Source organism: Syngnathus acus, chromosome 11, assembly GCF_901709675.1.
Source record: "Syngnathus acus chromosome 11, fSynAcu1.2, whole genome shotgun sequence".
NCBI lineage: Eukaryota > Metazoa > Chordata > Actinopteri > Syngnathiformes > Syngnathidae > Syngnathus > Syngnathus acus.
This window is the reverse complement of record NC_051096.1, coordinates 2,716,915-2,732,047: the sequence shown is the minus strand read 5'-3', so window position 1 is coordinate 2,732,047 and position 15,133 is coordinate 2,716,915. Positions and strand designations below refer to the sequence as shown.

The window sequence follows — 15,133 nt, the reverse complement described above, 5'->3', positions numbered from 1 at the left end:
GCACCTTACCTGTCTTGGGTGGCACGTAGCCTGTAATTTGAAGCCAAAAGTCGACTTAATCATCAATCATAAATAGTCATTGATTGATGCCTTTATGGTCTTCAATAATAATATAAAAAATGAATTTGCAAACAAAAAGCAGCCAAACGTGGAGCAAATACGAAGATGCGCTCACCTTGTTCGGCGGTGGTGACCAGCGTGTTGTAGTGCTGGTTAGCTTTATTGTAGCTGGACTCCACCTGCATGCGGTCCTCGGCCCCGAAAGCCTGCGAGTCCTGGCTGTCTCTCAGGAAGTCTTGGTAGTGCAGCTCCAGGTTTCTCAGGGCCAGCCGGTACTCCTCCACCGTCAGCGTCTTGAACTGGCAAAAAGGTGGTGATGAGTACTAATCAATATTCTTGGTGGAAGCAAATTTAAGTTGCCGTTACCATGGAGATGTTCCAGGTCTTGATGATATGGATGTCTCGCGTGAGGTACTGCCAAGACAGCAGAGTCCTCAGGTCCACAAACAAGCCCTGCCACATTGTCTGGAGCTTCTGCAGGTTCCCATCCAATCTGAGAACAATAGACGCTATAGGTCAGCGCTCATCGGGTTTGAAAAGCCGCCTTGGCGACTCACCCGGCGACACTGTTGATGGCGTCCTTGTTGGTGGGCGGCACCAGGAAGCAGATTGACGGCACCGTTGCTTCGTTGCCTTGGCGGTTCAGCACTCGCCACTTGTACGGCTGTGAGTTGTTGAGGAGGGCGCACTCGTCTCCGCGGTGGACCGTGATCTGCAAACAGATAACATCAGCGCCCTCTGCTGCTTCACAGGCGCCATTGCAGGTTGGGATCTCAACTCATTGGACTTCTTGGGACATTCTGGAACCCATTCGGGCATAGTATGACCCCCAAAAGTTGGTAACCCCAAGACTTTGCTTACCTCCATTTGCTTGAAGTCGCAAACCGCCTGGATGGGCAGCTTGCTTTTGATGGCGGTGGCGGGGTTGCGCGGTTTCAGCTGCACCACATTCTTGGCTCGCCGCTTCAGACCTTCCAGGTGAGTTTGGAAGTCTGCCAGCTGCTCTTTCTCATCCTGGAGACCGATCGGCAACACCGTAAGAAGCCAAGATACTTGCATTTTGAAACAGAGGAAGTTCTTCAAACTGTTCACGCACGGCAGCGTCCTGCAGAAGGTCCTCCAGCCTGGTGACGGTGACTGAGCGGTCGCACGTGTACTTCCTCTTCATGGTGTCCTGCATCTTCTTCAACTTGTCCTCAGCCTCTTTCACATCGGTGAAGAACTACAAAGACCATTTGAGACTTGAATGCAGACGATCATAATATAAATGTACAATTGAGGAAGTGGACGGATGTCCCACCTGGAAGTAGGCAGTGTTCTCCTTCAGGTGGCTTTCGATGCAGCAGCACAGCTGGAGGATCCAGCTCCACTGAGTCTGCAGGGCGGCGGTGAAGGCCTGCGAAGGGACGACCACGGCGTGTGAACATCACCGTGTTGGCGTTTCGGGGGCTGAGGCGTCCTTACCTCGATGGTCTTCTTGCCGGGGTGTCCGTCTTTCAGCAGCTTGTCTCCCGTCACCTGCACGGTGCCCATTTTTTTCTCTCGCAGCTCCAGCTCTCGCATCAGACCCTGCAAATGATTGCACAGGCAGTGGCTATAAAAAGTCTACACACCCCTGGTTAAATGCTTAGTTTTTGTAATCCAAAAAAAAAAAAAAAAACGGTCACGTGATTATTTGTTTGTAATTGTTTTCCCTATTACCGAGTAGTTGTCCTTCTTGGCCGCCATGTTGGTGTTGCGCTCGCTCCAGTCATAGTTGACCTCCTCCTCCTCCTTCTCGTTGAGCCACATCAACTCTTTGGTGGCGGCCGTGACAAAGTTGTGCAGCTGATCCAGGTGGCGCAGGCGAGACTTGGACGAGTTCTGAACACAGAAGTGTAAACAAAAAGATAACATGAGCCAAAACAACGTTAGATTTGAAAGCAGAACATAGTGTGTGTGTAAGGTGTGACCCCTGACTCACCAGGAGCTTCCCGTACTGCTGGTCCAGTTTGCTCAGGTAGTCTCTGTAGGCCGACTTGCTCACGGGTGAGACCTGACTCTGCAGCCGAGAGTTCAAAGTTGAACGCGCACATGCTAGCATAAAGGAAGCGCCGGAAGGAGGTCGCTAACCTCATCGGCTTTGGCCCGCTCCACCTTGGCGCGGAACTCTTCCACGGAGAGATGCAGGCCGCGGTGGCTACCGAGGTGCGACTCGACGGCGGGCAGGTCAGCGCCCCACTCGCCTTGGTCCACGCGCCGCTGGTTCTCCTCCACCCAGCCTAGCAAGTCTTGTACGTAGCGCAACGTCACCTCGTCCAGCTCGGGGCGGAGCCTGACGGGAGCCTGCTGGAGGACTTGCGAGGTGTGGACCTGCGTCATGGGCACCTGCACCGGCGCCACCTGCGACAAGGTCACGCCTGACTTGAGGCGCAGGTTGTACTCACTGCGCAGGTTCACTAGACGCTCGTGCAAGCGGTAAACCCTGCAAAAAAAGATTCATTTAAATTAGATATTAAATTAAAGACTTTTTTTTTTTTTTTTTTAATACCTGCGATACATCTGTTCGGCCTGAAGGTGACGCCCGTCTTTAAGCGTCTGCACGTCGTTGAAGAGGAAGCGAATCATGCCCTCGCCTTTTTCCAGATCCGCCTCCACCTCGGCCGTGTGCTGGGCGGGTTTGCCTGAATTCAACAGTCGCACGTCCTGCGACAGTCCCACCATCACGTCATTTTTTTTCATTTTACATTTTTTTTTACATGTGCAAAATAAACTGAATTAACATGATTATATTGTAACTATTTGAATTGATTAGATAATTGGTTTTTTTTCTAATGCAGATTTCTTCTTTACTTTGGATTTCCCCTTTTTTTTTTTGCATTGCCTTTTTCTCACTCACCGTTTGCAAGAGCGCCTCCACCTGGTTGAGCTGCTCCTCGCACACGCCCGACTCCATCTGCACCTTGCCGACGATCCTTTGCAGACGCTCCAGCCTGCCAAGCGAGAGAAGGGGGTTAAAGTTCACAGGTCACACCAAATCAACCTAGAAGAGAGAGAGAGCGCTCACTCTGTCCTGCGCCGGCCTAAAAACTTGTAATCGTATCCCTGATGCATGAAGGCCATGGTGGATGCTCGTGGAGTGAAAGCCCAGACGATATATTTGAACGTGAACGAAAGTAAAGCGAGGGAGCCGACTGCCTGCTCAGCATGTGATTTTATGTGCAACTGTCATTATGATCGCGTGTTTGGTGGACTCTCGCTACGCCTGCAGCAATCATGTGGTTCCTCTCCTAGTTCTTGCCAAAGTGGAACTGAGTCATCCCGGTGGTCACACTGTGCCACGCGGCTCATGATTTTTTTTTTTTTTTTTTTTTTTTTTTTTTTTTTTTTTTTTTTTAAGTATCGCTTTAAGCTTTTGTTGAGGTTAGTGGGAGACTCGCCTCTCAAACTCGGTCCTCAGCAGACGCTCCCGCTCCAGGATGGCCACGTGCAGGCGACCCCATTCCTTCTCCACGTCCAGTGGGTGGTAGCCCGGCGGCACCTTGACGTGGCCCCCCTGCACTGCGCCCTGAAACACAAACAGGGCAAAGGGATGGAAAAAATTCAAACTCAAATTGCCATTTATCTGCTCATTAAGATGCAGGAAATGTATCCATTTTGTGCAGAGGATAAAGAATATATGACTATTTGTCTGTCTTGTGTTTGAGTCTCAGTTGCTTAGAAGGTTAAATGCACCGCAACATCCTTGCTAATTTTGTTAGCCTGTCTATATGTTCTGCACTGTGCATTAGCATTTAGCTAACAAGTGCTACATGTGACTGGTCTGTTACCTCTAAAACTTGTGCAAAGACTCACCTCAAGGGACTTGAAGATGTGTTTGGAGCGATTCTTGTCAGACTCCTTGGCGGGGAGCTCAGTCTCCTTGAACTTGAGAAACTGACGCCAGAGAACCTGCGGGATGCAAACACCTTCAGTCGTCTAAATTCTCAAAATGAGCTTTCAGGGTCATGGGGTTCCCTGACCTCGATCTCCTCGTAGCTGGTGGGGAACTTGCGCTCCTCAAAGACCAGGATGTGGTGTCGCATCCACTGCAGCAGCATGGTGACCAGCTCGTTGTACTCCTGCCAGCGCAGTTCCAGTTCCTACGACGTTTCGGGTGAGACGTGTTAGAGCCCTGAGCTCACGTTGGAAATTAACCTGTACTCACGTTAGCCTTGACGCCGTCCTGCACGTCGGGCACCCTGGGCATGGCATCGTACAGCGACGACACGTATGTGATGATGGATTTCTCGTCGGGATGCGGCACGTCCACATCTACCGGCAAACGGGACATTACAGTTGGTGCTCTCGTTTTGTTTGGGATTGGCCGACGACGGGACAGCGTGGCTCACCCTCGGGGTCCAGCAGTCTGGTGACGCCTAGCTCGCGCTCAGCCACGTTGAAGGCCTGCTCCAGGTTCTGCTGGTTGTTCTGTCGCCCAACTTTCCCCATGTCGATCAGGTTGGGCCTGTCGGGACAGCGAGCGGGCGTCAAACCTCTACCTTGTTATTTTAAATGAACAGTTAGCCTAAGTCGCGATTGCATTTTAATGTTGCTCATTCTGGTGGTCCTTGGAGTATTTTTTTTTTGGTGCTGTAAAAAGTTGAAGCTGTCACGCTGTAGCTGCAGGCCAGCAAAGTACGAGCCAGGACATGAGCGCTAATACCACACAAGCTTCACATTCCCCAAATCGGAAGCGATAAGCGGCGACGACAACTAGCATGCAGCCACAAGCTCAGCTCGGGAAAAAGATTCTTCGTGTACATGTGCAGGGTCCAGTCCTGCTCCAGGTAGCAGCCTGTCCCTGCTCACGTGAATCTCATCCGTCTCAGGACGTTTTTCACGGTCTTGGCTCTCCGGGGTGGCGCCCTCTTGTGGCTCCTTGCTCTTCGATCACCTCCTGGACCTGAACCTCCTCTTCAGCTTCAACATGACAGCGGTGAAAGGCGACAGATCATCGAAACCGCAACCTTGTTTCGAAGGCGGACGGATTGGGGCGAACTGGAGGTGGTGCTCGCAAATCTGCGTGATGCAACACCAACCAGAACCGTGCCAAGTCCAGACTGAGCCAGACTCCGCCCAAATGCGCTCAGTAGTTGGATGTTAAACACGGATTGGATTCTATTGAACCGGCATCATCTCACCTGTGTTTGTGAATGATGGCGTTGAAGAGTCTGCCGTCGCGCCAGTTGCTGGTGAAGTTGTCGCAGCGGAGACCCGGGTAGCCCTCCACCATCCGCTGGGACCACAGCAACAGACGCTCCTTGGCCGTCATATCGTCCGACTGGCCATTTACTTGGATGTCCGAGATCTGCGGCAAAGAAAAGTTGGGGATTGCAGGTGTACCTAATAAAGTGACTCGAAAGTGACCATTCTTGCTAATTTTCTTCCGACCAGCGTCGGATGAGTCAGTCGAACCGAAATTAAACTCTCCGTTTCCAGACTCACCAAATTTGCAACAAATGAGTCACAAATCCAGATTCGACTAAATAAACTCTAATTAACGTCAACGAGGGCAGAGGAATGTTGGCACCGTCTTTTCCGATGCCCTCAAGGGAAAATTCTTTTTGAATCACACATAAAGAGAAAAATGGAAAAGTCCTGCGTGATATTTGTACGTGTTTGTTTTGCTTGGCAATGTCTATGGCGACCTAACAATCACAGGATATCTGCTTTTTGACTACTTCTTTGTGGTCTTTGCCTATTTTCGGTTTAACTGCCGCTGCTTCGATGACTCATGACCAACTTTTACCGACGGGCTCTTTTTTTTTCATAGACAAGCAGAAGACCACGGGGGAAACCCGAGAAGAATGACTCAGAGCCTGAATGGAAAAAAAGGACCGCCACCCAGTTCCTGCTAAAAACCTCTGCGGGAGGATTTTTTTCTTCTTCTTCTTTTTGGTGCTTTTTGGTCTTGAAAGAAAAAAAAAAGGAAGTTGACTAATAAATGCCAACCGGGGTATTCGTTCCCACCGCTGTTGAAAGCGATCACGCCCACGTCCTTCCCCACTGAGTCACTAAAATCAAACCCCGCATCCCAACATGACCATTACGGCTTCAAATAAATTCCTGCAACTCCCACTCCTGTGGACTCAAACTTTCCAAAGTATGCTACCCCATGAAACAGCTCATTCTGTTTTTTAATCTAAAAATGGTTCCTCCTCCTCTTTCCTCTCTGAATTCTTGAAAACCAGCAGTCTGTTTAACGAGGGTCCAAGGGGTACCTGGAAGTGCAGGATGATGGTCCAGATGAGGCCCAGGGTCAGCTTGGGGTTTCCGTCGGCAATGTCGTCGTTCCTGATGTTGACCAATTTGACCTGTGATGGTTGTAAAATGACCCGTTGGTGAGACAAACGTGGACATGCAAGCTCCTGGGATGAGTTTTCGACCCACCTGTCTGCGCTTGAGAAAGTCCAGCGCGATCTGGACGTTCTGGAGCTTGTGGAAGCGCATGCGGCCCTTCTCCCTTGGCTGAAAGAGAAACCAGAGGACACGCATGGTTGGCCAACGGTGAGGAAAGCGTTGTGGATGACTTGGATGAAGGTGCCGGGCGACATGTGACCCCGGAGTCAGATCCACATGGGAGCACGCGTGACCCAAGCGGGACGTCGAACGGCCGACAAGGTGCGATCGCTGTCCGTTTATGATCATGCAGCAGTCAAAAGTACAAAACCACTTGACTTTTCAATTTAGTCAGCTCCGATTTGATCATTCATTAATTAAATGTAATTTTAAATTTAAAAAAATAAATACATTTGAAATTCTTACACTAGAATATTTAATTAATATAATTCATTAAAAGAAAACAATTATATTTAATAAAAATGTATTAATATTAAATTCATTCATTAATATAATTAATTAAAATAAAAACAATTATGTTTAATATCATTGTATTAAAATGATTTAAAATACCATGGTATTTTTTTAGTATATAAAAATAGAACAAGTTTTTTTATTATGATAATAAAATCAAATAAAGTCAATCCTGAGTCAAGAGCTGAATCGCCCCGCCAAAAAGTGAGCTCCACTTGTCTAACACTTTGTCATCCACTTCACAGCAAGTGACACGTGACGATTAACATCCAAACATGCACTACCGGTTGATGTCGGAGTGCGGGGATTTTTTTTCTGGGAGGGGGCGTGGCTTTGCTGGTGGCGGTGGGGTCATGGTGGAACGCATGCCCTGCCAGAGCCAGGCAGCACTCACCAAGCGCACGTTCCTCACGAGGTCACGTTCCCTCGGCTAGCACGGCAAGAGCATCACGACGACGAGGAGGGGAGGGGGGAGCAGGAGGGTTGTAAGGTTGTTAGAGCCCCCCCAAAAAATGAGTCAACAAGATGGCGGCCAAGAATGAAAATTAGTGTAAGAGGAGAATCAACACATGCCACACAACAGTACAACAACAACCGGAGAAAACAGCACAAGAAGCGAGGAAGGGGAGGAGGGAGGTAAAGGCGGGTTGAAAGGTCAAAGGTCACTCACCAGAGTCTCTCCGGAGAGAACCTCCAGCAGGGAGATGAGGTTGTGGCCATCGCGCAGGTCCTCGTATAGGTCGCTGACGTGACGCTGGGCCTACAAAAAAAAAAAATGCTACAGAATTGAGGGCAGCACAGTGCCTTAGTGGGTCGTATATCTGACTCGCAGGCAAGGGGTTCTGGGTTTGGATACACATTAAAAACAAACAATCATGCGTGTTAGGTTCTTTATTGGCGCTAAATTGTCCACATGTTATTTGTCTAGATGAGTCCTAATGTTCATTTGCTTCTGCAACATGGGTCACAATATTAGGAACAGCTGGAATCGGGAAGACAGCACACTGGCAGACTTTTTTTTTTTTTTTTTTTTTTTTATAGCACCGCACTGCACTCCATGCGTTTAGCACTTAGCAGCTACGTCAGAGCCAAACACAAAGAACCTACCTCAGCCTTCCAGTGCTGACGGGATAAAGAAGAAATGGCGTGTGGTGGAAAATCGAGTGATGAGAAAGAAAAAAAAAAGATTAGGAAAGAATAGATGATTTTTTTTTTTTGGGAGGGTGGCTGGAACCTAAAAATGAACACAGGTTTTGCATTTCCTTTTTTAGCAAAAAAAAAAGTGTCAAGTTGTTACCCCAATGAAGGATGCTTTTAAAAAAAAAAAAAAATCATGAAAATGAGTCAGCCCGTATGGCCTCGTTTCCATGGACGCGGAGTTATAAAAACACAAATCAAAACCACATCCTGGCCACCCCGGCAAACTGATGCTATCGCAGGACGCACATGGCAACCCGTGGCGACGGCGGCAGCAGCCCGCTTGGCCCACTTTCGCTTCCTGAGCATAACAACCCGCATCTCCGTAACCATGACAACTCAGCCGGCAGAGTGTCAAGTGATTTTCAAAGTGCGTTGTTGTTACTGAAGAAAAATGTGATTTTGTCGTTGCAGTCTTGTTTTTCCTGTGACTTGTGTGTCACAAGACTTTCCCTTACAGTCAACTCATTGATATTGTTGAAGCGGAAAACTAAGTAGCGGCGAGACAACAAAGCCGCGTGTTGTTTCGGAAAACCAGATGAAAGGCATCGCAGATTTGATATTTGCTATCTTAGATGATCAAGTGGCGTTTCGTACCTTCACTAGATGTTTGTTGACCCATTTGGTGAAGGTCTTCTTCTGAACTCGGTCTCGCTCGTCTGGTAGGGGACAAACAATGACGTCAGTGAATAAGACCAAATCAGAGGAGATTGCAAAACAATGTCACGTCGCACAGGAACATGTTGCACCATGTGCACATTCCTCAGCATCAGGACATCAAAGACGCAAGATCTCCGAGGTGGATCCCAAAATTTGTTTATCATACCGGAGAAGCAGTAAAACGTTTTAATGCAGAAGAGAGACGAGCTGCACAACAACAAAAAACAGTTTTTATTGCTATTGAATTCATAATTCATTTACGATAATCATCCTCCAAGAGCAGAGTTCACAACAACTCAGGGGGCGTGGCCTGTTGGAAGCCCACCACCACCACCATCAACACGCAGCACACTTGTGCCTCCCCAGCCCGAGCAGAAAAGTAATAAGATTCTACCTTTCCTGTTTCCCATAGACTTGAGAACGCCCTGGTAAGGCGAGTCCTCGATGAAAACTCCATCGCTGCTGTCCGACGAGGACTGTCGCAATCCAACCTCCATGGCGAGCCACCAAAGAACCTTTAACTACAATGAAAGAGACTGCCTGTTGCTGCTCCTCCGACTTCCTCTAAGGCTGAGCCGCCACGCTTTTTGTTCCCCCACACGCGCAGACCAAAGCGCGCCTGCGGGCAACTGTGTCACTCCAGAAAGAGAAGAGAAGACTCTCTCTCTCCTGGACCGGCACGGTAAAGGTGTGACCACACCCTGATCCGACAACAAAACCCCTCCTCCTCCTCGGTGCCGCTAAGACCTGACAAGTGATGACTTTGAGGTTTTGGTTGCACAGGTGAACTGCGACAACGAAAATTTGTGACTCAGTGGAGTGCCGTCAAAATTTTTGGTTTCATCTCATAAAAATTGAATCACATGTTAAAGTCGTTAGAAGATAACCGGCTCTTTGTCTGCAGTGGAAAAAGTGACTCGAGTGGGGTGGCCATCCTCTACCGCTCGGGCGGCAAAGACCACATGACGACCATGAGTCAAAGAACACGAACGGACTCAAGCGTTCCGGTAGCAGCATTGAAGTTGGAAATTCTGAAAGGCTTTTCCCTCATTTTTCTTGGATGGTGTTCAGTCTTTTATACAAGCTTCAATTGTAAGGCGCTCCAACAAACCAAACAAGGCAGCCATTGAGTTTCATCTTCAAGTGTTAGCGACTTCTCACAAAAAAACACTGGCTAATTCACGTCTTTTAAATTCCCGCAAGAGAGCGTTCGGAAAGAAAGGATTCTTGGGATGTTTTGTCAGGGAGGAAACTTGTCGGGACAAGAGAAGCAAGACGAGGGTGGGGTGCTTCCACCCCCTCCACTCGACCCCCCAGCCCACCTTCGACACACACCTGATAGCAGAAAAAAAAGGTCACTTAATGAGCCAGAGAAAAGACCCATGTTAAATATCCACATCAAAGACCCTCTTAACAAATCCACTTTGAAGACAAACCGCTAAGATCCATCTCAAAGCCCAACCTCAAAGACCATCTCAAAGACCTTCCTTAAAACCCCGAAGGACATCAAATACCCGAGTCTTAGATACAACTCAGTAACTGTCACCCAAAGGTCAACAACCATTCTTAAAATATCCCCCTTAAAGTCCACCCTCAAAGACTCACTTCAAAGACCCCCTAATTGCAACACAGGAAAACGCCGACTAATATCCATGAAGGACTTTTGTTCAACTGTCTACAAATTCACATCAAATTACTAGAATGCGTCTTTGAGGCTGTCATGGATGTTTTTGGTGTTGCAGACTGCCACGCTTGTGCATTCTAGACGAGGGCGCGGCCGCCAGCCCCCCCTTGACCCCCCTCCCGCCCCCTTCTTCGGGGGGCCCCACCATTTGCCAATATCACTCCAACCGTGTCAGAAAAAACAAGTGCAAGTGAAAGCATGCGTGTCCATCACAGAAACAAGAATGCAAAGCAGCGCCAGGTACCATCTGGCCCCCGCGGCATTATGGGTCGGCGCCAAGCTGATCTACAACTACTGCACCAGAAGTTCTGTTACTGTTCAACAGTGTGGAATGTGCACTCTTGTAAACATTACTCATCGAAGGTGAAAAATTAACTCATTCAGTCAACAACCCTTTTTTTTTTATGTGTTGTTTTTGTCGCCCTCTAGTGGCAATAGACTGCAATAACACTTGAGGTTAGTTTAGGGAAAAAAAGGGGAAGGGCAGGGGCGTTGAGGTTTGGTGGTAATCATGGCAACACAGTGAAAACATGATTCTGTTGACACGGATGTTCGCCACTTAGCAGTTGCAACAGTTTACTGATTCAAAAAAAATATTTGTTGTACACGTGTTTCTATCTAAACATAATGACATCACAGTAGAAAACAATCAGACCAGGCTAAAAAGGGAAATTTAAAATAGGAATATCATAATATTAATAATAAATGGATAAAGTGATATGTCTAGCAATATTTCAAAATAAGTGGAATTTTTTTTCTAACTATAAATAGCCATAAATGACAAGGCATCGTCAAATCTGCATTTCGCAAGCTTTTATATACAAACTTCAAACTAAAAATGAAATGATCTCAAAAACCTAATGCTAAAAAAAATAGACATTTTTTGAATTAGCATAAAATGTGTAAAGGGTCACATAAAGCCATCTTTGATTAGAATTTACTGTTTTAATTTCTATTTCCGTACCAAATTATCCCTCTGTTAATTGTAACAAGACATGACTAATCGAGTCCACTGATCAGACGCACAACAAATCAACGCACAGTGCGCATGCGTGCGTCAATTCTCCTCCTTATCCTCCTCCTCCTTAATAAAATCCGCCTGCGGGGAAGTCCGTGAGCGCGCGCGCGCAAACATACCTGCGCAACACATGCGGCTATAAAAGTGCGCGTCCACGTCCTCGCATCTCATCTCGTGGATATAATTCATCATGCGATAAGTGTAGGAGCCCCGCGCCTCCCCGCCGTCTTCCACGCGAGCCTCCATGTTGCGTGGATATTTTTTTTCCTCCCCTCGAACTTTTTGTGTCTACACGAGCTCCATGGAGGAGGAGAACCGAGCGTAGTGTCGTCTCGGATTGCACCCAAGTCCAACCCACTCCTGCTGGTGCGTTCAGTGGCCGTGCGTAAAAAGATGTCATTTACGCACAGCCCCGCGCACGCGCCCGAGGGCTTTTTCCCCCCCTCGCTCTTTTTATTTTCCGGAGCCATGTGTGACTTCTGCACCGCCCACCACTTGCATAATCCACCCCAGTGCGCCAATTAAACCCACACACGCAACACACACACACGCACAAAAGCACACGGGAGACACATTTCCCATAGTCGTAAATTAAGTGTGTGATAAAAGTCTTTTAGAACGGACACTTTTCAACAAACAGAGATGAGAGTGCATTTACCACCAGCCACCGATTGCGCAACACTTACAGTACATGTTTGCAACAGCTGCGCGTCATAAATAACCCACGCACACGCACATGCACGCGGAAGCTAAGCTATTGTTGTCTTGTGAGCAGTAGTGCTCAACCATTCATGTCCTTCACGGCGTGTGGAGGAGAATCTCACAAGACGTAGGAGGACTCTTGAAAGGAGTCGTTTGTCTGCAGTAATTCTCTCCAAGCGGGCATGTTTCAAATTGTGTGGTCGTAGACCACCGCAAAGTATCTCGCTGGGTGTTTATGATACAGTAAGTTTCGGAAGGAAAACCGGATTCATTGGGGCCTTATGGCGAAGAACCCAATGGACAAAATGAGCCTATAAGAGGCAGCTTCAAACCAAAATGGCGGACTTCCTGTAGCTTTTCGGGCATAGAGTCTTGAGATTTTTTTGTGGGTCTTGTCATGGTAGACGTGTCTACCAAATTTTATGTAGTGAACTGAAACGGGCTTCAGGGACTGAATTTGAGTTAGTCACGATTTTTTTGCAAGTCAGCAAAAACTGCATTTCAAACCATGGTAGATTTCCTGTGGTTTTTCAAGCATGGCTTGATCAGACTTTTTTGTGGGTTTGCTCATGACAGACACGTCTACCAAGTTTCATGTTATGAAGTGAATTTGGCTTCAGGGGCTGAGGATTTTTGGGGCAAGTCATCCCAAAAAAATGTCATCTTCCCAACAAAATGGGCTTTGCTTCTCTGGAGTTTTTTTGTGGGTCTGAAGGAAACATTGTTCTATAGGAGTCTTCGTGTCTGTGTGCAGTAAAAGTGGGCTCCTCTCCCATCGTGAAGTCTGTTATTAGAGAGTGAGTGAATGACTCACTGCAGTGTTGAATATAAACTGCATTGCAGTTTTGGGCGCGGCTGGCCACTAAATGGAAGCGGCCTTTAATGGACTACGTACTTTGCGGCAGGACGATATGAAAACTGTAAAAATCCTGAAGGTTACTGTTGAGAATTTTGCAGGAGAATCTTTTGTTATGACTGTCTCCGGGATACGACGGCCGACTGGTGTCAAGTTCGCCTCCTGGCTTGGAACTTGCCGAGCTTTTTTTAAACGCCGCCGTGCACCTTCCGAATGACCCAAAGGCACCTTGGGGCTTCAACTTTAATTACTGAGATTGAATTTAGCCGCTGGGATGATAAGTATCAAACAATATGATCCTGATTAATAATTATCACAGAGCGGTGTCACGTTCTTGTGCGCTTTTGAAGCTATCAAATTCAGACGTGACATCAACATGGTGTCGTCTGTAACGCGATCCCGTCTCCAGTGCAAACATACGCAGTATTGACACTGGCCTTTCAAATTTGCACGTCATTTTGCAGTCAAAGGTTGTTAGCAAGTCCACATTCTGCAAATTATCATCTTGCTAAGAAACTATTTACTGTCCACGGTTAAAAACCTCTTAGGTGGAGGCAATTACGAGGTCGATCTTGTTATTGTCGAAGTATGCACGTCAAAAGTCAGCTTTTATCGCGGCTAAGGTGTGTCCCGTCCTTTTCCTTTCTTTTTATGACCCCAACTGCACCACTGGGGCCCGCTAAAGGAAAAGCACACGGCCTGGTTGGTCGGGAAACAATCGCACCAAGATGGCCGCCGTGCTTTGACAGCGGCATTTCAAACAGGTTTGTCCGACAAGCAGCCTGGCTTCTAGACTTAGCCTCAGGCGAGTCTGAGTTAGGCGCGTCCCAGCTTCCTCACCACCAACGTTCAACTGATAGCATGGAAAACAATTTTCAAACGAGTTGAGCAGGTCGTATGTCAGGGTAAGTTTGATGTCTATTTTTAGAAGTTTTCCGCGAATGACAGCGATTGTTTTCATAAGCACTATAATGTTTGCAACAATAAGGCACGTATGTCACTACTTAAAACTTTAAATTGGAGTAAGAAGATTAAATTGACATCCATCCATCCATCTAGAGGAAGCCAGCGGACCACGAATGGGACCCCGACCGCACTTTGAGAATGACTTAGCGTATAGCATAGCGTAGGGTAACCAACAACACAAGGTTAGAATTTTGTTGCGCAAACTATGATGAAGTCGTAATTTTCAGGCGGGTGGAAAAAGCTGAATGAAGTTCAACTTTTTGTTTTTTTAAACATGCTATGTTTCATTTTGCAGTCAACTTCAACAAATGAAGATACGAGCGGCCTTCCGGAACCTAACTTGCTTCGAAGTAGGCGCCTGTTGCCTTGACAACGCACCCAAAGAAACTCAGCAGTCTGAGCCCGGAGGAAGAAAAACTGACACGCGTCCAAAACCAAAACTAAAAGCAGCCGGCGCCTTCTCGCTGGCAATCACGGGGTTAACTCCAGCACTGTCAATCCTCAGGAAACTGAGCTGAGGGAGGAGCGGGGAGGGGGGCCGAAGGGGGGGTGGTGACGGCAGACGGGATAAGAGCGCAGCGAGGACGGCGGCGAAGACCGAGACCAGCCAGCATGCAGGGAAAAAGTTTCCGTCCTTGGACTTGAAAGCGGCAAGGTCGCCCCCCTCCCCACTTGAGTTGCCCTTGAAAGTGGCACAGCGCCGCTTACCTCGCTTCCTGCGAATTCTCCAGCGCCACACCAGCAGCAAGGTGACCAGGTGGCCTGTCGCCACCAGCGAGGGGAACAAATTTCCTGGGGGGCTCGCCGGCATCGGGCCTCGCGTAAGAGTGTGGCGATCGCGGCCGATTTGCCCACACGTGGGAGGGCGCGTGGGTGGGGGTGACAGGTGAGGAGGGGAGGGACAGAGTGGGAGGGGTAGTGGCGGGGGGCGTTAGGGGTGTGGTGCCATCCGGGACGTTTGCGAGCTGCAGCCAACTCCTCCGGTAGTTTTTACAAAGAGAGAGAAGTCGCGGCAGGAGCACGCCACCCTCCCTCCCTCCGTCGCTCTCACTCACTCCCCCTCCCTCCCTCTCTCACCCCTAACCCTCCCCCTGCACTCACTCCTGCCGCAGCTAAATGATAGCAAACAGACACTCACGAAGGAGACAAGTCGGAG

General features: G+C 48.2%; 1 protein-coding gene across 20 annotated transcripts in view; it reads right to left on the bottom strand.

The window, feature by feature from the left end:
* The window catches only part of pleca (plectin a), a 42,742-nt gene that overhangs the window by 13,658 nt on the left and 13,951 nt on the right, over positions 1–15,133 (bottom strand). For 7 of the 20 annotated variants that reach the window (XM_037263653.1, XM_037263657.1, XM_037263658.1 and 4 more), the window contains 24 exons: positions 8,689–8,750; positions 8,002–8,016; positions 7,565–7,654; positions 6,472–6,549; positions 6,303–6,395; positions 5,223–5,389; positions 4,431–4,546; positions 4,247–4,353; positions 4,062–4,181; positions 3,895–3,990; positions 3,480–3,607; positions 2,939–3,032; positions 2,591–2,745; positions 2,173–2,524; positions 2,024–2,101; positions 1,762–1,923; positions 1,525–1,629; positions 1,361–1,456; positions 1,157–1,282; positions 922–1,074; positions 618–772; positions 427–553; positions 176–359; positions 10–30 (listed from right to left, as the gene is read on the bottom strand). In XM_037263653.1, the coding sequence (XP_037119548.1) occupies positions 10–30; positions 176–359; positions 427–553; positions 618–772; positions 922–1,074; positions 1,157–1,282; positions 1,361–1,456; positions 1,525–1,629; positions 1,762–1,923; positions 2,024–2,101; positions 2,173–2,524; positions 2,591–2,745; positions 2,939–3,032; positions 3,480–3,607; positions 3,895–3,990; positions 4,062–4,181; positions 4,247–4,353; positions 4,431–4,546; positions 5,223–5,389; positions 6,303–6,395; positions 6,472–6,549; positions 7,565–7,654; positions 8,002–8,016; positions 8,689–8,750 (2,880 nt within the window). Of the gene's footprint in view, positions 1–9; positions 31–175; positions 360–426; positions 554–617; positions 773–921; positions 1,075–1,156; positions 1,283–1,360; positions 1,457–1,524; positions 1,630–1,761; positions 1,924–2,023; positions 2,102–2,172; positions 2,525–2,590; positions 2,746–2,938; positions 3,033–3,479; positions 3,608–3,894; positions 3,991–4,061; positions 4,182–4,246; positions 4,354–4,430; positions 4,547–5,222; positions 5,390–6,302; positions 6,396–6,471; positions 6,550–7,564; positions 7,655–8,001; positions 8,017–8,688; positions 8,751–9,145; positions 9,377–11,572; positions 11,770–14,685; positions 14,933–15,133 lie in introns of those variants that run through there. The other 13 variants (XM_037263654.1, XM_037263661.1, XM_037263670.1 and 10 more) reach the window with 10 other exon arrangements.